The sequence below is a fragment of the Cornus florida genome, unplaced genomic scaffold (genome assembly GCF_030987335.1).
Source record: "Cornus florida cultivar Cherokee Brave unplaced genomic scaffold, ASM3098733v1 CherokeeBrave_3.0.0_Hap2_Chr03, whole genome shotgun sequence".
In the NCBI taxonomy this organism is placed as follows: domain Eukaryota; kingdom Viridiplantae; phylum Streptophyta; class Magnoliopsida; order Cornales; family Cornaceae; genus Cornus; species Cornus florida.
The window spans coordinates 24,636,759-24,664,752 of record NW_026775573.1 but is presented as its reverse complement, the minus strand read 5'-3'; the positions used below and the strand labels follow the sequence as shown (position 1 = coordinate 24,664,752).

Below are 27,994 nucleotides of genomic sequence, written 5' to 3'. Positions count from 1 at the left end.
CATATCATCAAGGCTTCTGGATTCCTGAAATCCTTGCAACGAATTGCAAACATGTTTAGTGGCTCCAGAATCTATCCATCAGGAATTAATAGATACAACCACATAACATGGGTCAATGATTAAGTATATATTTTCCTATGCCACGTCATTGCTTAGACAGTTCGTCATTGAGTGTCATAGTTAGCGGCAAAAGAAACAATTTCCTTCGCCCTCAACATACACTGCCTTATTCCCTTTAACCTTTTAGATACCCATGTTTTGTGCAAGCCTAGTCCTATTATCATCCTTCTTCTTTGCTTTGCCCGTCCACTTGGGCCTAGAAGAAGATGGTATAGACTAGGTTAGATTGATAGGAACGCCCATACTCTTGATTATCCCTTCATCTGTTACCAATTCTATAAGAATATCAGCAAGTGTGAACTCAAACTGATTCCTTATTTAGTTCACTCTAACAGAGTCGAACGAGTTTGGTAACAAGGCAATAATCATGTCAACTTGAAACTTACCACCCAAGTCAGCCCTATTGATCTCCAGCTAATTTTTAAATAATAAACAATCATTTTCCAAAATTCGATTTCATACTGGAGTTCCTTAGGCTATCTTGATGCTATTCAAGTCTGACATAGTACTTTGGCATACTCTCTGTCTAATCTCACCAAAACATCTTGTTAACATTTAACATAATGCTTGAAGAAAATAAAATAATGTAAATGTTAGCTTTGGAGCGTATTCGAGGTAATCTCTAGAATATTGCACCAAGTCATCCCATTTGCTTTATTTCACTTATTCAAAGCATTAATGTTCTCTTGGGTATCTTAAAGTAAAAAGAATTAGGTTTAGGAGTAGTAAATACATTTGTACCCTTACGTTGTGAATAAAATATCTAAATTCATTTCCCAGTCAATATTAATAAGGTCTAGTTACATTGAATATGTAAGCAAGCAGATAAACTGGATTAGACATAATTAATCTGAATATAAATACATTCATACAATATGCAAGGTGAATTATTAATACTGTCATGTATATTTAAAATTAAAATGAGTTTGTTAACCACATAATATAATAAATCTCAATCGAACAAGAGATCATTATCATTATTGGTGAACAATCCCTTTTAATTAATGTGGGTCCCTCAACTCTGTAGCATAATAAATCAACCAATTAATATGTCAATAACTTATCCTATTGGAGGAGTTCATTATTACTATTGTTGAGATTCATTTACTATTAGGCGAGCACTTCCATTAAAATAGTATGTGGGTCCCTCAACCACTGCATGAAAAATCAGATAACCAATACACCAATAACTTATTCGGTTGGCGAAGTTCATTACTGCTATTTGCGGGCATAACCCATCATCTCCATATCTCTTAAGACAATGCCTTATCTATCTATATGAAATGATTCCCGATTATGTTTAGCCTTTCTAAAATCACCTAGTGTAGACTACTTCGTTGGTGAGCTAACACTATTGATTTTAGATTAAGTGTATAACGTTATTAATACTCTAATGAAAAATAAAACATTTAAATATCTTGTCATTATAATCTAGACTCTTTAAATCATGCGTAGGGCCTTATTTTTAAAGATCTAATTACAATGAACATTTAATATTATTATTTTCATGAGACAACCATTCTTGTAATATTAAGACTCTTCAAATCATGCGTGGGGCCTTCTTTTTGAAGATCTAATTACAATGGTGTTAATAACGAAGGCCATGGGGCAATGTATAAAAATCCCCTCTCCCACTCAAATTTTAATCATTCATAATTAGGGTTTTCATTTTATTCATTTACATGATATAATGCATGCAAAACGTCTTGATTTTAATCCAATTAAATTTAGAAAATAATTGGACTTTTAAATGATTCACTAATATTTAATTGGAGGCATACTTTAAAAATAATTTTCAAAAATAATTTTTCGTTTCCCAATAAGTGACCTCTAATTAATTAGTAATCAAATCCAATTAATTTTCATAACTTAATTAATGTAAATCAAACCATTTAAATAAATATCATGGATCCAATGCATGAATAATAATAATAAACAATTAATTATTCCATACATCAGATAAATAAATAAATAACAGACAGAAGCAATTTAAATGGCCATTGGATTCAGCTTTTAACATTTAAAAACTAAATAATTATTAAGTGCTATAATTATTGCACCCCATTAGACTCCCACTATCTTTAAATAATGGAGAATAATATTAAAATCCACTTTGGGGCAATAATTCACTCTTTAACGAGTGAAAACAACACAAAATAATCATTAAAAACAAGCCTGGAGGTCCACCGTTAGGACCTATGCACCTGTAGGAGCCAAAACACAGTCCCACGCGCCCACACGCACGTCCCACTCGCCCTAATACTCTGACACGCGCCAAGAGAGAGTGGCAGCGCGTGGCACGCGCTGCCACGCGCCATTTGATGCTGACACTCGCTGCGCGTGATACCCACGCGCTACTTGGTGCTCACACTCGCTACGCGTGTTTCCCACATGCCATGTAGTTGGCTAGGCATTGATTGCATGGTCTTCCGCGAAGCACTGGAACATCTCCTTTGCTGATCACTAATCCAAGGGCCAATGATGCGGGCGCACCGTATGCTGGTGTACCGCGTCACACCTGATCCGCAGCCCTTTCTCCGCCGCATCCCCTAATCGCCGGCGACTCTCTGACCACCAGAAAAACGCCGGAAAATCCAGAAAATAATTTAAAAAATTCCAGAAATTAAATTTAAGCCCTAAAAATTCCAGAAAAATTCCAAAAAATTCCGAAAAAATTCCAGAAAATTCCTAAAGCCTAATTTAACCTTTTAGAACCTTTTTGAAGCTTCATAGCATCTTTTGATGAAGATTACATGGCTTTAAATAAATTTACAATTTGAAATACAATGAAAAAAAATTAAATTATATCATTGAACTTTCAAACGGCTAAATCAAAGCCTTAATTACATTCATCCAAAGATAAAATTACATTCCAATAACCTATAAGCTTCATCCATGGCCCAAACATTCATCATCATTCATTCACAATTATACATACATCATCATGTATTAATATATTAAATCATACATCAACATACATCAATATATATAATTTGGATCCATGATGATGATTTTGATAAAAACATGATCTCTAGTAATGAATCAAACCATGCTCTGATACCACTGTTGGGAAACGTGCTAGTTTTAAAAACTTTTCGAGTGATTTTAATTCATAGATCTTGATTCATTACATAGAAACAAGTTTTATGCAAAAATAAAACATGATGTATCATTCAATTAAAAGATTGAATACTTACATCAAGGTTTGAGTAAACCTTAAATCTCTCCTCTAAAGTGAATATTCTCACTTATTGTAGATCACTTTTGCTAGACACCTTTTCCATGGATCTCCATCTTCTTGGTAATGGTCTTGCCTTTAGGAATCACTCATAAGCCTCCATGAATGACCTTGGAAAACTAGGCTTGTGGGAGCCTCCATTAGATGAGAACACTGACCCTAATTTTCTAGAAAGAGAAAATTTATTCATTTTTCCTTCTCATAAAAATCACACCCTAAAATATACATAAACCATGTATATATATAGGTAACATAAAGATAAGGAAAAGGAAACTATAAATCCTTCTCAATCTCTAATTCACATATCTCAAATCTAATATGATTCCAATATCAAATTGGACTATGAGTGAGAATCCTTTGGGCTTATTATTTTTATTGGCTACAATGAATTAATAATTGGCCCGGTCCATGGACCCAGTTAAATTAATTCATAAATTAATTTCTACTCCACTAAAAGAAATTAATTGAACTCCAATTAAATAATAAATAACCTCTAAGTTAATATTGCACTTCGACCCCTCTATGCATAATTAGTTATCGGATAAATAATGCCATCAATCCGACTACTTAATTAATATATTTATTTTGATACCTTTGATTATTTCTGGCTTGATCACAATAAAATATTTGTTTGACAAAAAATAATAATTTAAATAAATAAATATATAATAAATCATTTTGTCTAAAAACATATGAAGGCCTTCGAATTTACTTTGTGATCAACCATAATCAATACAAAATAAATACAAGTAGCAATGATGCAAATATTAAAAATATAACCCTCTAACTATTAATTACATAACTACCCAAAGTATCGGTTTAAGGATCCCGAAGAATCCGCCAAACAAATCAAAGTAATTATTAATTAACAAAAAAGTCTATACTTTTCTCATGCTTAAGAGTCAAATGCCATGACGGTAATAGGGAGCAATTGCATACGACGGCTCTCGCAATATATCTCAACCTAACGCGGATCCAGTTCAAGTCTTAATTAATTATGAGTCCATCCTTAATTACTGACTATGAACAATTTATGATTATTATTTATATATCATACATTGATTGCCATCACATACATATATATAAATATCTCTTATAATCAAATGGACACTATCAATTCTACAATAAATCGAAATATAATACATTGAATTCACTAATTGTATAAAACATAAATATTTTAGAAACGTCAGGAACATATGTCACTTAATCCAAACAGGAATTTGCTATACCAGGGCATATAAATCCCAACACTGAGAAGGGAGTGGGCATAGCTGATTTGTCATGTGGATGATGTAGGTCCCACGATCATACCCTATCGAAGCTGACAAAGCAGTTGAAAGGAGAAGGAAGAGAGAGATGACCTTGTATGGAAGATAACATTCCATTGTTGCAGTGTTGTGTCTGCAGTTCACTAAAAATCAGAACAATTACAAAGTGCTTATGTAACTGAGTTTGTATACACGTTAACGAGACATTTTCCAAGCTAAAAAAATATTATCGCAGGGACATTTTACACCATACATTACATTTTGAGCCACGTGACAGAGGGAAAGGATAAGGAGATGTTTGGTGCAGAATGGTTACAAGAGCAAGAAGTTATCGATATCTAGTCTTTATCATTCTTGACATCAAAGGGTCCAGTCCTCCTCCAACAGCATATTGTCACGAAGTGATTCCTAAGACGCTTGGAGGATAGAAGACATGCATGCTGGTTGGCAAAGAGCAGAGTTTGACTGGGAATGGTTCCAGGGAAGGGGCGTGCAGGAGCACAGGATGGTACCTCTTCAGAGTTCAGGCAGGTCGACTCGGTTCAGTTCGAGGTGCTTGTCGCTGGTCGTGGACTTGACTATGAAGAAGGGAGTTGGCCATCCCTGCACAAACTGGTCGGGAGCCGGAGCTGTTCCCCTGACGAGGCTATGGCAGGCCGAAACCAGTCAGCATGTATCCTTGGGAGGGCAGGTCGTGGTGGCTGACCAGGGCGCTTGCGCGAGCTGAAGCAACGCCTTGGTGCCGCACGGGCCGTGCCGCTGCGCCAAATCTCTAGGCCCGTGACAAATGGTATCAGAGTAGGACTTGGGGTAAAGCACGGTGGGGTGCCCCCTTTTCGGTCTGGGAGGGGTCAGAGAATGAAGACGGTGCATTGAAGTTGCGTCGATGAGGAGGAATCAATGCAGTTGGGGGGGGAGAGCCTCCATCTCCCCTGGAAGAGGCGTCCGTTGAAGTTGCGCATTGAAGGGCCGGAGGGCCGCGCGCACCAAAGTTCGTGCTTAGTCCTTGGGTGATGCAAACCATGGTGAAGGGCGAGCATTAAGTCGGCAGGAGGCCATTGCTTGCTCGGGATGTCGCGGAGGCGGCATGACGGAGAAGAGTCACGTCCTTGAGAAGTGGACGTCCCTTTAGTCCGAGGCCTATCATTGGGCGAGTGCAGTACAAGGAGCTGCACAAGGAAGCGATGGTGGGAAGGCGAGCATACCGCATGGAGGCAGACTTTGGAAGGGAGTGGACGCAGTAGTGAAGCGCCGCACTGCGACGAGGACGTAGCAGGATTTGGGTGGGGGAGAATGTCACGAAGTGATTCCTAAGACGCTTGGAGGATGGAAAACATGCATGCTGGTTGGCAAAGAGCAGAGTTTGACTGGGAATGGTTCCAGGGAAGGGGCGTGCAGGAGCACAGGATGGTACCTCTTCAGAGTTCAGGCAGGTCGACTCGGTTCAGTTCGAGGTGCTTGTCGTTGGTCGTGGACTTGACTATGAAGAAGGGAGTTGGCCATCCCTGCACAAACTGGTCGGGAGCTGGAGCCGTTCCCCTGACGAGGCCATGGCAGGCCGAAACCAGTCAGCATGTATCCTTGGGAGGGCAGGTCGTGGTGGCTGACCAGGGCGCTTGCGCGAGCTGAAGCAACGCCTTGGTGCCGCACTGGCCGTGCCGCTGCGCCAAATCTCTAGGCCCGTGACAATATGCCCTCATGAATTGACTTCCATTTGAAATATAATAGTAAGGTGTAATTTCTGCAAACTTCATTCACCTCCATGTATCTTTAACAGTTCCTCTTAGAAACATCATATTTAAAAATGACCAAGAAAATCACATAGATCAAGGAAGAATGAATTTACCACCAACACAGGTGGAGAGATGATCTGATGAGGAATAAAAATAACCAAACAGCTCACGCGAAGCAGGACTAACCATGAGCAACCATAATTTCACCGGATATTATTGAGACATAAGAATCCATGTTATCAAAGGGGTGGAGCTCACTAGTGGGATGATTTTATTTTACGCGCCAAAGCACCATAAAAACCTTGTCTGATTAAGCGCCACCATAAGACCTATTTGAAGCCTCATTAAATGTATCATAAGTAAATTTTTGGTATTTTCCGGAACTCTTTACATTATCATATATCTTGGGACAACGGTAATAAATTAAATTGACAAACACAAAAGAACAAATTCGAATATAAGGGCAATCACTTTATGTAAAATAATTACAAATACTAATTCTAAATTTTATCTCAACACTCCCTCCCACTTCCCGTTAATTAGCATTTCTTCCCAACCACTAGTGTAGGTGACACATTCACTAAGTCAATTACAGCCACAAAGTACATCGATTCTCCCTAAAATGACTTAAACAGAAGACAACTATGGAATCATAAACATATGTAGCCCACACACACATACACTGGCTGGAATACTGTTACCACTCTCAAGACACAAGGAAAATATGAAGAGAAGTTCAATTGGGTGGGTGGTCGATCATCCACCTTTTGATCACATGTGCGGGCGAGCTTCCACCAAGTTACTCAACATCATAAAAATAGATTAACTAAATGAACTAGGGTCATATCAAGTAGATTTACATGTGTGTGTGCCTGTGTAAGTTGGTGGTTGAGTAACATTCACTCGATTGATAATCTTCAATCTGATAGCATCAATTATACCAACATTTCACTCACATAAAGAACACGCTTGTCAAGCAAACCTGCATCAATAAATTTGGCAAAAATTAAAAAAGTGTCATAATGGAATTCGTGATGCACATGATTTGCAAGTGATAGTGTATTTATATCAATTAACCCGACTCAAATAAGGTTTAGAACATAGCCCCCCCCCCCCCCCCCCCCAAAAAAAAAAAAAAAGAAAGAAAGTTTCTAGAGAATTTCAACCAGAGCATGAAATTTTGAGAACAAAAATATGATGGGGATGCTAACTTATCATTCACTTTTATAATTTTGGTTTGATTGCCTAGTTTCTATTGTGAGGAAAGGCATCTTAAATATTTTAGAAAATTCATAGAAATTAAGCAAATACTGGTGTAGTTGGCATTTAAATTTGTGATGAATTGAAGAAACCAATTGAAAAATACACATATATACAGAGATAGATACAAAAACAAACAAAAATTCACAAATAAAAGGGGAGGGGAAGCAAAAAATCAAATGAATTCAGAAAAAGAAGCCACTGTAACAAAGAGGAAAAAGAAATCCCAGATGAAAACCACAACTAGTGATGCTACTACTACTACAATAGAAACCAAAACAACCATTGAAGCAAAAACTGGTTGTGTTGAAAATTGAATCTTGCCAGGAATGAACAAACTCTTTGACCAAAATGCACAGCAACAATAATAGCATAAGAAAACAAATCAAGCACAGATACAGAACTTATATGTGCGTCGAAATCATGGAAATTTAGTGCTGAAGATGGTGATGTTGAGATAACGTTGGGACCAAATTTGACATGGTGTGTGATCGATAATGATGAATAATTCTTCTAATCCGGGACAGATGTCTTAATCAACAGCCATGCATACACAAATATAGTAGCATAGCAAAACAAAATCCTGGTTGAAGTATGGTTCTTCGTAACCACAAGAATTTCTAAACTCATGTATTGTATACATACATGTATATATAAAGTGTGTTTCTTCATAACCACCACAAGAATTTCCGCATACATACATATATATATATATATATATATACACACACACATACATAACATATTCTAACAACTGAGCTCTCTAACCAAAACAAGAGGAGTTTCTCTCAAAATGCCACAAGTGGCAATCTGCATATGGCTAATAGTTTTGAAGGATAAGTGGTTGTTTACCACTCAAAATTCCACAACAATAGAATAAAATACCCACAAATAGCACTTCGACATATGGCTAATAGGTCTTGGATCAATAATTGATTATATATAACTCTTAAATTAACAACCATGTGGGCATGAGTGTCCTTAACATTATTCCAGATTATATATCCACAAACATTCAATCAGCAATATGTATTTCTTAATTAAGGTGCATAGGCAGCAACAATAGGACTTCTCACCATACGAGTCCCGTTAACATCATTCCAGCTTAAATACCCATAATTCACTAGGGAATCACTCTGTGGACTAGCATCTTCAACAGTCACCTCTATCGTTATATTGAACTCGGCTTTGCTATACTTTCCAGCAAAGGACACCACCGGGGGCTGCACAACCACTTCCATCCCTGACGGAGCCTTCACCACTGCACGATAAGTAGAGGGACTATCTACAACATTTGTTAATACCCGGTTAAAGGTGTAACTCATAGTGTTGGTGTCGTTGAGGATAACAATAAAAGATGGATAATTAAGGTCAAGACTGGCTTGATCACAGCTGAAATTCGACTTTTTGGTGATGATCTTAATCTGTTTGCTTGTGTAGTTCATTCCACACAAGTAATTGATATAATCCTGAACCTCTATATCATAAACAAGACCAGGATCCATGGCCTTTTCAGGGTTAATATGTCCTGCCCCATAATCAAGAGGAGTCCCAGCAACTCCAGTGATCATGTCAATGATGGGGCCATTGGCGTTATCAATCACATAAGCGGTAGTCATCATGGCTGATCGGATGGCAGCTGGGCTCCAGTCCTTGTGGAGCGTTTTTAGAAGCGCCGCTACACCAACTGCATGGGGAGAAGCCATAGAAGTGCCAGAGAGGAGTTTAAAATCGCTAAGCAAATAGTCGTCTCCTATAGGTGTAGCTCCTCTATTGGGTACCCATGCAGCTAAAATATCAACCCCAGGAGCTAAAATATCAGGCTTTAGTATCCATGGAGACTTGTGATCTGGCCCTCGTGATGAGAACCACGCCACGATAGGGGCAGGCTTGGTACCCAACACTGTTATCTTGAACTTGATGCTAACAGTTGCATTCTCCGTTTTAATTAGGTAGTCTTTGATCAAATCTCCATGTTTTGGGGTTACTGTCACATATGGCAAATTGAAATCACGTGGCTGAAGAAAGTTTTGGGAGGCAGTACTAAAGATTGCTCCAGCAGCTCCTGACCTTTCTATTTCAAACATATTGATTCCTGCATCTTCATTGATGAAGTCACAAAATACAAACTTCCCTGCAACATCTTTTGGGTCAAGAGCATAGTCTTCGCAGAGTTCTTTGCTTCTATTCCCTTGGCCAAAGTATATTGGATCACGAGACACTAACAAGTCTAATGGGTAGACAGATTTTCCACTAACAGTGAGGACCTCATCACCAAGCGTCACCTTAGCTGCATAATCGCGATCGATTGTCCCAGCACCAACAGTTGTGATCCAAGGAGCTCCATTGAGTATAGTGAAACCATCAGGACCACTGTTGCCAGCTGAACAAACAACAAAAATCCCTTTCTCCATGGCTGCAAAAGCTCCCACTGCAATAGGGTCTTCATCAAAAGGCTTCTCACTGTAACCCAATGATAATGACATGAGATCTACTCCATCAGCTATGGCTTGGTCCATGCCGGCTAACATGTCAGTGGCAGCAGACTTGAAGTTGCTGTTGAGGAATGCAACCTTGTACATGGCTAGCCGGGCTTTTGGTGCAACCCCAATTGCTGTTCCTTCAGCATAACCAAAGTAATTGGCACCTTCAACTGGGCTCCCAGCAGCGGTGGAAGGTGTGTGTCCCATGTCCATCGTAGTCCCTCGGAGAGTCATAGTCATCAGTTCTTGATATGTTTAAGCGTAATTGCTTTATCCCTTTACTGAAAGAGCGAGCTCCAATGAGTTTTCTGTTACAATAAGAAGAGTTGAATTCTACCCCCGACTCACATGCCCCGCGCCATCTCTCCGGCACTGGAGGCATGCATTCATCTCTGAAACTCTCACTCTCCGGCCAAATGCCAGTGTCAATTATACCGATAATCATGTCATCACCAAAGTTGGCTTGAGGCCACAAGCCAGCACTCTTTTTCAGGCCAAGAAACTCTGGAGTATGTGTGGTGTGAAGCTTTCCAGAGGTCTCAGGGTACGTGGCAATATGGCCAGGCATCTTCTCTAACTGATCTAGTTGAGACCGAGATAGCACTAAACTGAAGCCATCCAACACATGGTTGTAGGTGTAAAGATGGGTTGGGAAAACGCCATGATGAGACGATGACAGGGATGAAAGCATCGACGTGTACCAATTATCATGATCTGAGAAGGGAGTGGGCATAGCTGATTTGTCCATGTGGATGATATAGGTCTCACGATCATCCACTATTGAAGCTGACAAAGCAGTTGAAAGGAGAAGGAAGAGAAAGACGAGCTTGTATGGAAGATAGCATTCCATTGTTGCAGTGTAGTGACTGCAGTTCACAAGAAATTAGAACAATTACAAAGTGCTTATACAACTCAGTTTGTTTACATGTTAATGAGACACCTACCTAAAAAAACATTATTGCGGGGACATTAAATTAAACTACACTGTGTTTACACCATACATTAAATTTTTTGCCAGGCGGCAGAGGGAAAGGCGAAGGAGATGTTTGGTGCAGAATGGTTACAAGAGCAAGAAGTTGTCAATGTCTATTTTGAAGAAAAGTGGCGCAATCCTGAAGGATATCTATATCTAGTGAAGTAATTACTGCTGTCTGAAGACCGGCCTGCAATACTCATAGTTCTGGTCGCCTAATTTAGCGGCTGGATCTACTCAATTAAATGAAGAAATATACTCATAGTTCTGGTCGCCTAATTTAGCAGCTGGATCTACTCAATTAAATGAAGAAATATATTTGGAGTATAGAGTTAAATAGAGCTAGTCTTATCATTCTTGACATCAAAGGGTCCAGTTCTTCTCCAACAGTATGTACCCTCATGAATTGACTTTCGAAAAATAATAATAAGGTGTGATTTATGCAAAATTCATTCACCTCCATATGTATCTTTAACAGTTATGCTTAGAAACATCACATTTAAAAATGACCACACCAAGAAAATCACAATAGATCAAGGAAGAATGCATTTACCACCAACACAAGTGGAGAGATGATGTGATGAGGAATAAAATTAACCAAACAGCTCACGCGAACCAGGACTAACCATGAGCAACCATGTGTCAGGTGTGGAATCCTGAAAAAAGTCGAGATCAATTCAAAATTACCAGCCATGACCCTGAAGCTAACTGAGTTCTTCAGCTTCCATGCAAAAGTATATGTAAAAGCAAACTTATCACAGTTTCATTGAACATGCTACAAATACAGAGGCCAGTCAAAAGGAGAATATTACAAGAAAATGCCTGGTTTATATAATGAAATATAATAGTTGAAATGTAAGTTAATTTACAGATGGATCTTTATTTGCAGATGATAAGTTACAGTGACTCACTCACAATGAGACTTTCGAAATTAGCCTTCAAGCCTATGTCAGACACAAAGGAACATACGTGTTACTACATTTTTCCATTATCTCTTTCTAAAACTTGGTGGAAAAATGGAAAAACGGACAGGTCAGTGACAAGCATACCTCAGCTATAAGATCCTAATTAAGTTAAAAGACATTAAAAACTTTCAAAAGAGTCTTCTAGCCACCAACAGCAGCCAGGAACTTCCTCTTGCTAACTGCTTCCTCCTGCAAAACCGCAACATCTCTCACCTTGTCCAACAACTCCTCCAGTTCATTAACACCAAAACTCTGATAATCCAGTGGCTTCTTGTACCGTTGCTGATATATTGCTTCAAAACAACCCAAGAAAATTCGACAAGAATAGCTCACGAGTATCTCTTGAAGCTCGTACTTGAACTGCTGGAGACTTTGGTCATCGATTTCATATTGAGCAACCATCCCCAGATCAGACTTCTCTCGTTCCCTCCTCTCATCATGTTCTTCTACAACTACCCTTTCATCATCTGAAAACTCATCTGAAGAGCCACAGCCTGTGATAATATCAATATTCTCTTCCTGAGTCCCCTTCTGTTTCTTGTCCTTTTTTGCAAGAGCCAATGGAGGAGCACTTGGGCTGGCTCGCGAGTTCCGCAGGTAGACAAACTTTCTATGGCCTTTCCCCTCCACAGTCATTGCGTCTGCCATCTTCTTGAGAAGATTCACAAGTTTGAATGCCCCATATTCTGAAACATAAAGAGGCCTCCCAAAAAATTTCTGGTAATCGGAAGGAACACGATTAAGAGGAAGACATCCTCCAGATAGCTCAAGCAGCTTTACCAGCTGCCCCTTCAAACCATTTAGGTCCCCGGGCTGTACCCACATCAAGTCATTCTGGTCACAAGAAGAAACAGGTCCAGCCGAAACTTCATCCAAACCAGATGGAAGACTGTGTGATCTCATGCTTGTAGGAAAACAAGGTATGGAGATTGAAGTATTACTGTATCCAGATAAAGACTGTGATATCAGTGAGAAATCCCTCGGGTTGTAATAGCTTTGTGAGATCCCCCTATATACTATGGCTTCTTCTTCGTTCTGACCATCAGGGTTGTCACCTATGTGGCATCTCATCAAATACCCAGCAATGTCAGCTGGACCCGTACGAGAGGTTAGTAAAGCCTTGGTGGCAGGCACAAAGCCTTCCCCACGAGCCACACTAGGCCAGTCCCATACGAAGCTACCTGCATTACAAAGGGCCGATGAAACATCCACCCTAGAAGGAATAACGAGAATCACGGTATATCCACGCTGACCAAGTATGTGAAGTGCAGGAGCAAAATCAACATCCCCAGAGATCAGCATGATGGAAGAAGGTGGAGGGTTGTCAATAGCAAAAAGAAACATGTCAACCAAGATTGCTTTGTCAGCAGCATCCTTCCTCCCATTTGGGACATCTATGAGTTTCACACCAGTTCTTTGGCAACCCTCTCGTAGTCGCCTGGGGAAGGCATTAAAATCTCCATAGGCAGAAAACATTGTAACAGCTCCTCTAATTACAGGATGGACCCGTAAAGCCATTCTGATGTTCCCGGCCACATCTTCTGGGCGTACATCACTTGGGACAGGACAGTTCTCGATGTCCCAGAGAATAGCTAGAGGAGCATGTGAGGAGTTTTGGCTCTGCTGCCAAGGAGGTGGAGGTGTGTTAATGTTTGGATTTTCCATATGTGTCGCACTTTGTTCTGAGGATTCTGTAGACAATACCAAGGCTGATGTATTTGGATTAGCCATCCTTATCTCATTAAAGCTTAAGGTTCCTGCAAATGAGGAAGAAATAAAATTATAAGCAGCTATACAACAAAGAGCATTTCATAGTATTTCAACTTGTACACCCAATACAGATATAAACAAAAAGAAGGGGAGAGAAGGCACCAGGTTGAATGGGGTGGGGTTGAAAATGTCGCTAAACTAATAGTTTGACCAGTTTTACATTCCAAGTTAGGTAAAAAAGGAACTCCTAGGCCAAGATTTGACAACTATCAATTGTATTCAAGATTTAGCAAAGGTAGATGGTCAAGATTGCATTAGTAGCAGTTAGTAAATTAGATGCATAACATTGACAGTTATGACACAATAAATCACTGCTAATATCAAAATAAAATAAATGCATATTCTTGCTTCCTGCATTCACTCGATTGCCTCAATTCTCACAAGCATATAAACAGCCTAACAATGAAAAGGGGGTACCTGTATGTAACCTTATTCATCAAAATATCAGACTCAATAAACTACCTGAACGCTTCAAAATACTATGCTAGAAAAAAAGAAGGGGGTGGGAGAAAAAATCATCTTACAAGAACCAAAATCAATAAACGAAAAAAAATAAAAATAAAAAAATAAAAAATAATAATAATAATAATAATAATTTCAAGAAAGAAAGGACTGAATTGGACCAGCTGAAATGAAAATTGGAATGAGAAGTAATAGGCAATAACTCATCGCACTACTAAGCTAAAATATCCTCACATATATGGGCAAAACAATGAGCCTCTTAGTAAAGGAATTTCCAGACCTGTATCTTGCACAGTTCCACTATAACGACACTCTCTGCCAACATATATCCTAGAACATATTGGGACACTCCCAAATAGTAATAACTCTAGAGTCACCAACATCTTTAATTTCTAATATTTGTCGATCAGGTCTCAACTCTATAGGATATAGTAGGCAGATAAAGAACTTCATTCTACAGCTTGGTCGAATTCCACCACAAAAAGCTTATAGCCCAAAAATAGTTGGAAATGCCCTCAATCTGCCATTGTGAAATGGGCACAAAATATTTCACCAGGCAGTCACCTAACAACAAAGACAACAATCAATTGCAAAATCTCCAAACAAGAACAAAAAGGGCAATTCCTGCTATGCCAATATTGAATCTCAATCAGAAAACAGTTATTCCGTTATCTACTCGTGTCATCATCTATCAAGGCAAATGGTCTAAGCAACACAATATTGTGAATAAACACTAACAAATGCATGTCATGCTTCTATATTTCATTATTTTTTATTTTAAATTTAAGAACATAAATTCAGAAGATAATGTAAATACGAAAGACGACAACTTAAGCCTTTTTTTCCAATTACTTGGGGTGGCTACATGAACCCTATGTTTCCATTCCGCTTTATTTAAGGCCATAGCCTCAGTCAATCCACATGCTATCATATCTTTCCTTACTATCTCTACCCACGTTAACTTTGGTCTTCCTCTTCCCCTAGTGGGTCCCACTTCTAGATCAATCAACTAAGTTTTTGAATTAAAATAGTACTCTACAAGAAAATATGAATATTCAAAGGGAGCTCTTATATCTGATCCGTCTTTCTTACTGGGTAGGAATGGGACTAAAATGTATACCTTCATAATCTCTAAGAGGCTTCTCAAGCCCTAATGGCTGAAATAGGACTGTCTGAACAGGCACCTCTCCACTCCGTCAAAGAGGAAGAACTATCAGATTCCACATCAAGATTAAGATTGATTTGATGCTTGGGATGGACCGGACTTCGCCCACGCCTCTTCGGCAGCCTAATCATTCTAGTTTGGTGCCTACTGTTAACGATTGGCTAGTTTGGTTGACGTCGTTCGTCCACTCGGTACGCTTCTTTCCGAACACGCTATAATTGGGACAAAGTGGCGGGCTGGCCTGAGAAGCTAGCTTGACCAGCCCATTGATCCTAACCCTTGATTACCTCAATGTGAATTATGTCACTTTTCCTCACATCAGCACTTAAAGGTCTTCTTCGCACATGTTCAAACCATCTTAACTGATTTTCTCTCATTTTATCTGCAATTGATGCTACTCCAACCTAATTTGAACTATTAAGATAAAATTAGAGCCAAGAATGACATCATAGTAGGACATTTGGAAATAATGAAATCCCATGGCACATACAATGATAAGATTTTATATAATACCAATCTCTAACTCATCTTAGTTGGCATAAGTCAGTACATCAACCTATGACCAAGTATGAAACTGAGTTTAGGACAAGGATAACGTAACACCATAAAACAAGATTTTGGCTGACAATGGTTATGATAGTTGTGATGATCAGGCTGGTCACGAGCTTGGAGACAATGTTTAACTTCAATCAATTTACATATCACAGTTCGAGATCTTTTGAAAGCAAGTAAAAATCCTCCACCAACTAAACTTGTGGTTACAAGGACCAGCAATATGCATATTTATGTCCCGTAACCAAATTACTTATAGATATTGGTAGAAGCGAGTCTTGACAATAAAGTCAGAGCCAACAAAAACTACATGAAGGGACCACCTTCCCATGGCATTCAAAATTATGTTGGATCAGGTCTAATATGATAAATAATATATATGTCCTCTAGTCATCATTTTTTTATTTAACTTTTGGGTACACTTGGGCCTCAAGCCCGGTGTGCAATCTAGTAAATTAGATTCATGCACAACCATCAGCTCCAACAAATGATATCAGTGATTACAAATTTAGAACAGAAAAAACGAATATACTGTCTTAAGACAACAAGAACAGAGTACAGAAGTTAATGCATCTTGCAAAAACAAAACAAAAACGGAAAGGGGTTTCATGTAGATGTGGTTAATAATGTGAAGAAGTGAGTAAAGATAATGCTACATAACTGAAGCAGTAAGCTACTTCAATGGCAGAAACGCAATACCATAAAGGGTAAACTGAAATAACATTCCGAGAAAAAAAAAAAAATGTAAACGGGTTATCTATGAGTTGCCTAAGTCATATAAATTTCTCTACACATAGAGAGAAGTCGATCACCAACACCAGCATTACAAACTAAACATTCAGCTACGATTCTCATGTGTTTTGGCTAACAAGTCAATAAATTATAATAAATCATTACAAAAATATTCTAACAAAGGGTGAAACTATGCCATCAAAAACCAGAAACAAAACCACAATTAATTCAAAAATAAATAAAAAGAATTAAAAAAAAAAAATACCTCATAGAGCCAATTCTTCCTATACACAGCTCCAATAGAGATTACGCCCCGTCCCTAGAAGACAAATAAGTCAATTGAAATCAAAATATAGACAAAACTAAAACGATTCAAACGATCGCTCTGCTCTTTAATCGACAATTGCATAAACATATACAAACCATCAAAAAACCTAGATTCCTAAGAGGAAGGAACAAATAAGCGAATAAAGTCTCATGCTTCTTCAGGGAATCTCAATTCGAAACCCTTATACATATACATACATACATGCGTGTGAATATATAGAGAGAGAGAGAGAGGTAGAGAGAGACCTGCCCAAGGAAGATGATGGCTTTTCTGTGAGGTTTTGAGTCCTTTTGACAGCTGAGAGCTTTTAGCAAAGAAAGAGATTACTGAATATTAGTACTGTTGACGGTGTTAATGGGCCTCCTTGTCTTGGATATATATAATAAAATGGGCCCATAATTTCTTTTTCTGTTTTTTTTTTTATTATTTATTTTAGGTATGTGGACAAGTATATATCTATATATATATATATACACAGTATTATACAACGACCTAAACCGACATTAGAAATTATACTCTTTAATTATTATTTTCTTTTTTAACAAATAAAAAATCAACCAACTGTGTTAGTTATTTTGAACTTTCGGTGTGTAAACTTCCAATACTCATCGTTAATTAAAGTAAATAATAATCGGTATTGATTAATTGTGCTCAAATTTTTTTACTGATAAATTAGAGAGAAAGGAATTAAAGACACCCATGTCGCTGCTCAATCAACTAGACCCGTTTTAATTTACATCTCAATTTTTAACTTTTTAAGAGAAGGGGTTTGCAAATTGTCTCTCATTGTGAAAAGGTCGTGTTACTTGTTACCTGGTATTGTCCTTAATGCAAATTTTGTATAAATTCCGAGATTTTGTTATCAAATTAGAAGTATAGGGGAATTAATTGTCAAAACTTGGTAGTTTTTTCTTTTCTTTTCTTTTTTACATTTTGCCATTTTTTTATTTTTTTTGGGCCTCTCAGAATATCTTATAAACCATGAAATCCCTCCGTCCAACATGTATTGGAAATTTTTTCTGAGCCAAGAGACCCTTTTTCTAATTGATTTCAATACATAATAATTTTTTTATTTCTTGGCAAACTAAAGGGAAGGGGGACTCGAACACCCACTTGGAAATTGGGCGATGTACCAATTACATACTCCATGCATTTTTACCTTAATTACGTAGATATATGTTTGTGAAAACATGCACAAGCATAAAATTAGTATTTGAGAAGTTCAGAACCTTTTGAATTTATGAGCGACATATCGTAATTCCCCTTCATTTCATAATAAAAATTCGGGAAAAATTATCCCCAAAAAAAAAATATTTTTGAAGCACAAAAATGACTATATTACCCGTACCAATAATAAATAAATAAAACCCATAATTCACTATTTCACCACCCACTCCAACACACTCATTTCCACCCACCACCGCCCATTCTAAAAGTAAGACCTTGAAAATTTGGAATCAAGTAGTGACTTTATATGATTTTAATTTCAGACTTCTAAAATGTCCGGGTGAGTACTGTGGAATCAATGGGCAAACACCAAAGGAAAATACTTTTTGCACCGAAGTTGTTTTACCAAACTGAATAGCCGAAGCATCAACTTCCATTTGATGCAAATTTGACCAAAGAAAAACGTTAAATAAATTCAAAGACACAAAAATACCCAGATTTAATGATATATGTGTTATACAGGTAATTGCACATATTCGATATTTACCCTGCAGCCATAAGTTCAAAGGCCGGTTATTGAAAGAGTTTCGTTTAAAAAATAAAAAAACAGCCAAATTGAAAAACAAGAACCTCTGATATCCCTAAAAGATACATAAATGTCATTTCGTTTCCCAAATGAATGAATCAAATAGTTGGACATTAATGTGCTAAAGAACAAGAATTCAGTTCAGATTTCCAAAAAAAGGCAGAACAATTCAAATTCTGTACAGAACATAGAATCAAAGTTCCAAAAATACTGGAACAGCCTAACAACTAGTAGTAACAAGAGATCATGATTGTACGTAAACACCTACTTACAAAGCACTACAACGAACGACTGAAAATCAAGGGATGTTAATCGCATATTTCGTAGAGAATTTTGATCAACTATCCTGAAAGTTTTACTTGTAATATAGAGACAATTATGAAGTCAGGACCTTTTCGATAGCAGACACATAGAACTCCTTGGGCATGGTACCAACCACAGAATCGCGTTTCTCTCCATTCTTAAACAGCAAAACAACCGGCACAGCCTTAATATCATAGTTCTCAGCAATTTCTGACTCACTGTCTGCGTGAAGCATAAAGCATTTTACTCTGCCAGCATACTCTGCTGCAATCTCGTCAATCACCCGGTGAACCATCCTGCAGGGTCCGCACCAACTAGCATAGAATTCAACGAGGACAGGGACTTCACTGTTTAAAATCAATTTGTCCCATGAATTTCCCGTGACCACTGTAGCTGCACATTCCAAATATAATGCAATTAATAGAGCCACTCAATGTTTCACCATATATTTCACTGGTATCTAAGCAGCATACAGGGTGATTGATATTCACCACTTTACACGAAAAAATGATAACAAAAAAAAAAAAAAAGTAACTATACCAATCGAAAAATAGGATTAGCTTCCGCTTCTACCTCCATATTTCTTTTACTGTTACAATTTGACAACATTGTTGCAAAAGACAATAATATATATTTCCCACAGTGTCGGTCAAATCTTTCACATGGTTGTAGATGTTCTTGAAAAACTTCACAACTTGCAGAATAACCATTTCTCTCCTTTGCATGTGTATAGTGCAAGTGTTTGTGTGTAACATTACCCTTGCAGGTTGCAAATATTTGATAGTCAAAATATCACAAAAACCCCGATCTTTACAAAGAGTGAGAATATGGATTAAGGGGGAGAAAGGCTATGCCTCACCTTTCACAATGCCCAGTTGCCCACTCTTCCTTTATATTCTTTTTTTATCCATAATTAATTCTAGACAAGTCAGGAGTATCTTTGGCCTAGTGGCAACTAGCAACATAGAGCCAAAATGAAGCAGAAAGCAAGATTGAAATTCATTGTATATTAAAAACAAAATGATAAGGAAAAAAGAAAAAGACGACCCAACAAAGACACTTGGGCAAACACTAGTAAGCTAAGAAGGCAGAGTGTGCATTTTATCAATTAATTTGCCTGCACTTTATTAAACAATGAACCAGCAGAATGGCTCACCTTTTAATACAAGGATCTATTAACATTACATAAACACCCAAACAAAATTATAATAGAAAATACAGAAAGAGTTACTAATCTAGCAAAAACCAGACATGGTGACATCTACTGCATCCAAGAACCATATTTTTAAGCAAAGACACTCAAGTTGAAGTTATAATTGTACAGTTCAAAAACAAGAAGGATAAGAATGGGCAACACAACAAAAACCGGAACACATTAATTTCAGCAATTACACTATTTTTATGAAAAAATACAAACAAATAAATAAAACTAAATTATTTAAGCTATCCACATAGGCAGGGGAGGATACAGACAGAACCTAGGGCCAGAAAGACAGAATTTTAATCTCGTACATCATGCACGAACTGCATCCTAGTTCACAATCAGGGGCTTGCCTACACATAGCTAGGGGACCAAAGTGTTGAAATTAACCTTTAATACCAATATATTTTCATAATATTTTCAAATAGATTGATAATATTCTGTTAGGTTTTCATCCATTTCATAGTGATTGGTAAGTTTAATTTGCCTTCTCCATCATCTTTAGAATTTAACCTTCAGGCTGCATTGTGGTCTTAGAGCTTTGGTTTAGAATAATTTGAAATCACAAGAAAATTGGTTTATTTTATTCGCATGCCAGTTTTGATAAAAACTCCTGAGAGAGTCTAATTATCAGTTTGTTGACTTTTGTTTTTTTTTGGTTAAGTAAATATCTAGTAAAACAGCAGTCAAAAGGGGAGCCCATCCCAAAACAACTGAACAAAAACACTATACCTTTGAACTATCGACAAACTCAACTAAATCCCCCATAGATTTACATTTTTCCCCATGGACCCAAAAAAAATAAAGAAATTAAAATATAGAATTTGAATGCCCAAATAGGAGCCTCCACTCTATCGAAGCACCTCCTATTCCTTTCCAGCAAAAGACCCCACCAAAGGCAAAGAGGAGCAGCCCTCCACGCCTCTTTAGCATGAGACCCTACTGAGAAGCCTCACCATGCTTCAATAGAGCTCTTTGTAGATCCTGGCATAACCCAATGAACACCAAAAATGGATAGGAGCATGCTCCATCCGTCCCTAGCCACTGGACAATGTAAGAGGATATGACTAACCCACTCCTCATCCCTCTTGCACATGCAGCACCAATTGGCTGTCCTACGTTACAAAATTCATTTCTTTTATGGTTCAGCATTAGAAACTCAATTTGTGCTTGCCATCCAGCACTTAGCAAATCCAGTAGCTCTGCATTGCATAGTTATTCTTTCTTTTTTCCCTGAATATAATTATTCATTTTTGGTTGCTACCACAATCCACATCATTCTCAGGTGTCATAATTGCTATTTTCAGGGGTATATAAGTAGTTTTCTTCATTGTCCAAGCAGTTTTCCGGTACTGAGTTTTGTTTTTTTTTCAAGTATCAGGAGTGGTCTAGAGTGTCGTAGCTAACTCTTTGAGTGTTGACCCTGTTGGGTCACTTGTTAGTTGAGTTAGTCTTTCCATGGCTAACAACTGTAATCAGAAAACAAAATCCCCTCAGATAGTCCTAACAAGATGCACTTCAGTGCCAACAAGAATCAATGAACAAATTCGAACCCAAACCAAGTGTCTTACTCGCATGGTGCGTGGGTTACAACTTACAAGTGAATGCACCTCCATAAAGCAAAATTTGAGGTGATAGGAGACCTAGAGAGGTGGCTCAAGAGAGTGATGAAAAGAGTGACTTTGAAGAAGAAGTTGCTCCAAAAATAGAGGATGTACGAGTTGGAGAGTAGATGATAGGCCTCCTAGAGCTATTGATAAAAGGAGGACCAAGTCATTAATTTGAGGGTAGTCTACAGCCTGAGGAGTTCTTAGATTGGTTTCATAGGATAGATTGGCTTTTAGTAGGAAGACATGCCTAATAATAAGAAGGTTGCTTAGGAAAATAATAATAATACTAATAAGGCCAAATTTGTTTGATTGAAACTAGAAGGACATATTATTTGGTGGAAGCAAGTCCAAAAAAATAGGATCACATGAAAATAAAATATTAGGCCACTGGATCACATAAAAGAGAAACTTCAGGGAATGTTCCTCCCTTCTGAAAATCATAAGAAGCTTTTCAAAAAGTTTCACAACTTGCAACCAAAAACACAAAAAGAAAAAACATGTGGATGAATACACAGCAGAGATCTATACCAAGCTCGAAATGATTTAAGGAAGATAAAGAGCAAATATCACACCTTCCTATTAATTATGAAATTGTTCTCCATGTTTACCTTATCAAACAAGAAAATTGTTCTCCATGATTAGTACAGCTGGATGATATGTATCACCATGAACTTAAGGTAGTCTGGGTTGATAGGCAACATACACAATCGACAATCTGTAGAATAAATATTGCTCAGGCTAAGATCTCTTGAGATCCCAAATTTTTCTGTCCAAGGGATCTCAGGATTCTCAATTTGAAACAAAATACTATACTTGCGTCACGTTATCATTCAAAAGATGTTAGTTTTGGTCAGATTTTTTTTATAAAGTTCCCTTAATGTCTACGAGTTTGAAACTTAATAGAAAATATTGCAGAATTTGAGATCATTGAGAGTTTCCACTTCCAAAGGGCAAGAAGCAAATTAAGCATCTCATCTTGGCTTGGATCAGTAGGAGCCCAACCTATTCTATTAGACTAGACACATATACACAACCGAGTCAAGGAAGTGGCTAAGTAATTCCCATTGTTTCCATGAATAATATCTCAGAATCAAATTTCCATACAGGGCTAATTCCAAGAAAACTATTCCTCGTACGCACATGAATTTAATAGTATGTTTTCATCAAGGATTTTAATCTCATATCGATTTTATATAATTTGATTGCTAAAGAAAGGTTATCAACATATAATCATAGGATTTCACAAATTTCAAATATGGATTCGAGTTTTATTAACTTTATTCAAACAACTGAAAAAGTGAGAAGGCCAGATTCCAAAATAACTCCATCCTGTTAAACAAACTGAAAACAAGGAAATTCCTTCTCCATAGTACAATATTTTACCTAATAATAGATTATTTCAGTAAAAGGTTCTACCTTTGAATTGCGAGGAACCTTCAGAAACTCAGGAAGAAAAGGAAAAAGAAACATTAAAAAAACAAAAAGGAGACCTAATCACAACAAATAAAATTCTGAACCTTAAAGTTAACTAGAGATGCATTTACATCATATTTATAAATTAATTTGAGTTAATTCAGTGTGCATGAATAGAAATAAATATTGCGAAGAACCTCAAAATTAAAGTCTTAAAAGAAATGATAATTTTTTTAGATTTTTAAAATGTTGTTTCAGAAATTCAAGATTGATGTGTGACACATAGGGATTTGTGCTTGTGAGGCAATATTCTGAACTTCAAAAAACCAGCAATAAGAAAAAGACTAATTGTTTCAGACAGACACTAATCAATCCAATCTATCATTTGGCCACACCATGAATTTTACAGTCACTCTTTCCTTTATATACATTCAAACTTGGGGTTTTTCTATCTTTTCTACATTTCACTCCCTTTCCTTGTATGATTCTAAACTTGACTTCTTCTATCTTGCTTATATTTATTTTCTTTTTCAGTTCCATAGTAGAAATAAATTAACAATATAATGAAGACAAAAGTATCAAAAAGAATATAGAAAATAGTAATGGTAATGAAAAAAAACATGGTTGCGGGTAACTGAAAAGTGAAAATTATATAATCAATATTCTGATGCAAACAAGAGTTTTGACTAAAACATGATTCCCTAAGAAAATTCTCTAGATTTATGGCAAGCTGGAAACATCTCTACATTCTACATCAAATCCTGACATGCCATGGCAACTTACTCAAATAAAAGATGCCGCTACAGTGATAAAGTTTCTGGTTCAACTAGCAGCCGTTGGCAGAAAAAATGGAACCCACTAGTTTAACTAGAACCCCCCGTTGGCAATAGATAGGGAAATAGTCTTATACAGATTCCTAAATTCAGCCAAACACTAGAAATGCAGATATCTAAAAAGGGCTAAGCCCAATGCATGAGGCTCTTGCCATTGCAGGGCCTGGGGAGAGTTAGATGTACACAACCTTACCTCTGCATGGAGAAGCTGTTTCCGGTTTCGAACCCACAACCTCCAGGTCACAATGGGGCAATCTTACCATTGCGCCAAGGCCCACCCTCATAAATGCAAATATCTATTGTGTCAAATAATCAAGACAGAAGCAGAAAAAGTAAAAGCATCATTCATTTCTTGTCAAGCTAAAAATATCTGGGCAATTATAATCTTAGTAGTATCAAGATCCATTTAAGGAAAAAAAAAAGTATCAAGATCCATTTAAGGAAAAAAGAAAAAAGTATCAAGATCCCAAAACAAGCAACCCTACACTTGAAACTTAGGGGGGCTCCGTTATCCAATTGCAAGCCTTGCACTTCAATTCGATGGAACTTGAACTGAACGTGAAGTTAAGATATTAAAAATCCATTACAAATTACAAATTGTGAAAGTAAAACTCTAAACTCAGGATTCTATTTTTTTTTTTTTTTTTTTTTTCATTGGCAAGAAGGACACTCACACACCCACTTTGCCCATGTTGGGGACTAAGTTTCGTATTCTATTCTTATTAAAACAGAATTGCCGGAAAAAGCACTCAGCAGAAGACTACGAACTCTGCCTCTCCTCCCTCGGAGGGCCTTAATTAAAGGTTTTTAGATGCAATCAGGTAGAATGATATACTAAACCCTAAATACCTATGATGAACTAAAGAACTCGCCAGAACTGAATTAACAATAATAATAATAATAATAATAAAACAGGGAATACAAACAAGAAAAATGCAAAAAATCACCAGAACATGGTGAAATAGGGATCTTTCAAGAACCAATTAAAAGAATCCATAATCTTATTCAATCCACGCATATATAAATATTAAAAACAGGGAATACAATCAACAAGAATGCAACAAATCACCAGAACATAGTAAAATAGGTAACTTGCTAGAACCAATTAAAAGAATTTATAATCTTATTATATACAACAAAATACACACACCACACATATATATATGCATACATATTGTATATATGTGTGTATATATAGAGAGATATTACCTTTGGGGTCACGCAGGCAGAAGACCGTTGGAGAAGGAGGCAAGTTCCGAACCCTAATGCGCTTTTTGGGCTGAAATGTGAGTCCGAAATGGTTAAGCCATTGCGGGGGAGAGGGTATCGAAGAGATTTTAGGGTTTTGAAGGGCAAATGGTGGCGATGAATAGAGAGGGGAAGAGTAAGAAGCACAAGAAGCCATCATTGGTTGAGCAAATGCAAAGAGAGCGATTTCCTAATTGAAAGGCAATGTTTGCGTACTATCAATATCTATCTATCCACATCTATAGTATATATAGGGAGAGACTAGAGAGATAGATAGATAGACATATATATATATATGAAATATATACGGTGAGAGAGAGAAAGAGGAAGACAGATGCTACACGGGTTTGTAATTTGGTAAACCAGAGAATAGAGAAGCACGTTTTTTTAATAGGAATACTACTGTATAGATATATGGATGATACGAATAAACGCTGCGCTGCGGTGGTTGTGGCATGTAATAGGACGAAAGAGGGAACATCAGTTGAGCCAGTCTCAAGCTGCCAGTGGGGTCCAGCCACCTTATTCTTTCTTGATGGGATCCATACAGCAACAAACTTATCCTGAATTTTTTAAAAAAAAACCAAAAAAACATCAATAGAAAAAATAAATAAATAAATATATAAATAATAAAAATAATCACACACCCAAAAAATAACAGTAGAGTTATGTAATCTAATTATGCTTGTATACTATTCCATGACCTAATTTGTAGAGGTTTAATTTTCTGAGAGTGTGAGTGTGTTCAAATTCCTCTATCCCCTAATTTGTTAAAAAAATTAAAAAAAAATCTAATTACAACTTAAACTGCAAAAACACAAAATTAAAAAAAAAAAAAATTAAATTAAAAAAAACACGTGCGGTTATATGTGGCATGGTTGAAATTCTCGGAGGTTATATGTGGCATGGTTGAGATTCTTGGATTGGAAAATTGTTGCTCCAATTACACCGATTCATAATATATTAAGCACAAATTACTATTTGTTCTAGCCCAGCCCATCTTGTTGGGCTATGGTCTGTGTGGACTTATTGGGCCATTAAACTAGTCTAGAACCTAAACCAATTTGAATTATCCAATCCAAAAGTTTCGATTTAACTCAATCGATGGAGAATCCTGATGACGGTTTGGGTTGACTCGATTTAATTTATCAGTTCAACTTGATTTAAAGATGGTATATAATATGTAGCTAAATATAACCGAAGGGCAATTTGGGCATTAAAATTTAAATTTTTGCTGATGTCGGTAAAAAGTGTCTCTGACCAGCTTTGATAGTTGAGAGAGAGAGAGAGAGAGAGTGATATGTGTCAAAAAAAAAAAAAAAAAATGGGTGGTCTAACTTAATTTTTGCAAATATAGAAAGGTCTCTTTGAAAATTGGACAAATCATAAAAGGGTGTAACTGAATTAAACCCTATTTATAAATATGGATTTGTATAGAACATAAACAAATTATATGGGTTGGATGTGAATTTTCTTATTTAATCATATTTCAATTAGAATATAAGATTATATAATATTGAAGATGTATGAATTTTCTCTCTCTAAATTGACAGAATTTCATTACACTTCAAAAGTTTTCTCCCCCTATTCCTCCTTTCTCCTTTCATTTATAGACCATTTGCATTATTCCAGAGCTTTCTTAACTAACTTCCGCCGTTGGGCCTATCCTCAAGGTTCAGTGGTTATGGGCCTGAATCCTCTTTGTTGAAGGCGTTTTTTAATCAGTCCAATACACCCGGTCTGCTTTGTGGACGTCAAGATTGGGCCCTTGTCAATTATCATGCCCATACTTTGTTATGTGAGTTGGATCTGGCCCAAGCCGTCTTTGGCATCCTCAATTGCCCCCATAATCACTCCCTCATTAATTAGGGTGTGATTATTTAAAGACTCAATGATGACCTGACGGCTTATGATGATTTGACGTCTCAAGGCGATTGCATGGGGCACCGAGCGATCGGCCTCGGAATTAATGTCCTTTTTGAAATTCGAATCCCTTCAGCTTCCTGACGTCTCGGCAAATGGGACCACTTTCCCTTTAAATACCCTTCTTCCACGACCAAAGCTTTTCTTGTCACATCTTTCACATCTTGCTGTCAATTAATTCATTCTACTTTCCCAAGGCGAACTGCATCTTTTCCGGTCAGATCTCATCTTCTCCGGTGAATTTTGTGAAAGATTCTTCATCCTCAATGTCCTTGCAATATTCTCTGAGGTTAGTCTTTGTTGCCCCTCTCCTCCTAAAATCTCTGCATTCTTTGCCAAGGCTCATAATCTCTTTCACCATGCCTATCGATCTAGATGTTCTTCGCATGAAACTCCACCTTCCCAGTAATATTCATGTTAGGGAATGCCCCGCAAATGTAAATATCAGAACTGGTAAAGGCCTTCTTCCCGGTGAAACCTTATTTTGCCTCCATCATTTAAACATTATTAGATTCCCTCTGCATCCTTTCTTTTCTTATGTATTCAATAGGTTAAAGATTTCTCCTCTTCAAGTTAACCCTAACTTTTTTAGGGTTCTATCCGTTCTGTTGCTTTTGAATCATGATAGAGGTTTGGATCTTGATTTAATTGATCTTCTCCT

At 37.2% G+C, this 27,994-nt stretch overlaps 2 protein-coding genes and 1 pseudogene across 3 annotated transcripts; all 3 read right to left on the bottom strand.

Moving 5' to 3' along the window:
- Positions 1–8,573: 8,573 nt before the first annotated feature.
- LOC132299976 (subtilisin-like protease SBT3) lies at positions 8,574–11,818 on the bottom strand (annotated as a pseudogene).
- A 65-nt stretch (positions 11,819–11,883) lies between these two features.
- Positions 11,884–17,406, bottom strand: LOC132299977 (uncharacterized). Of its 2 annotated transcripts, XM_059796902.1 has the most exons (3): positions 17,295–17,405; positions 16,987–17,040; positions 11,884–13,797 (listed from the first exon to the last, which is right to left on the bottom strand). In XM_059796902.1, exon 3 carries the CDS (start codon positions 13,769–13,771, stop codon positions 12,182–12,184), a length of 1,590 nt encoding a protein of 529 aa, XP_059652885.1. In that variant the 5' UTR covers positions 13,772–13,797; positions 16,987–17,040; positions 17,295–17,405; the 3' UTR covers positions 11,884–12,181. The 2 variants fall into 2 exon arrangements, with proteins under 2 accessions (XP_059652885.1, XP_059652886.1); XM_059796903.1 differs by lacking the exon at positions 16,987–17,040 and having other exon boundaries at positions 17,295–17,406.
- Positions 17,407–18,921: 1,515 nt separating this feature from the next.
- On the bottom strand, positions 18,922–25,804 carry LOC132299978 (thioredoxin M3, chloroplastic-like). Its single transcript, XM_059796904.1, has 2 exons — positions 25,372–25,804; positions 18,922–19,498 (listed from the first exon to the last, which is right to left on the bottom strand). Exons 1-2 carry the CDS (start codon positions 25,568–25,570, stop codon positions 19,179–19,181), a joined length of 519 nt encoding a protein of 172 aa, XP_059652887.1. The 5' UTR covers positions 25,571–25,804; the 3' UTR covers positions 18,922–19,178.
- Positions 25,805–27,994: the final 2,190 nt, after the last annotated feature.

Coding starts and splice junctions, on each gene's coding strand:
- LOC132299978 (XM_059796904.1), bottom strand. CDS start 25,570: ATGATGGCTTCTTGTGCTTCTTACTCTTCCCCTCTCTATTCATCGCCA. Junction 19,499..25,371: donor CTGCCTGCGTGACCCCAAAG/GTAATATCTCTC, acceptor TGGAATGTGCAG/CTACAGTGGTCACGGGAAAT.
- LOC132299977 (XM_059796903.1), bottom strand. CDS start 13,771: ATGGCTAATCCAAATACATCAGCCTTGGTATTGTCTACAGAATCCTCA.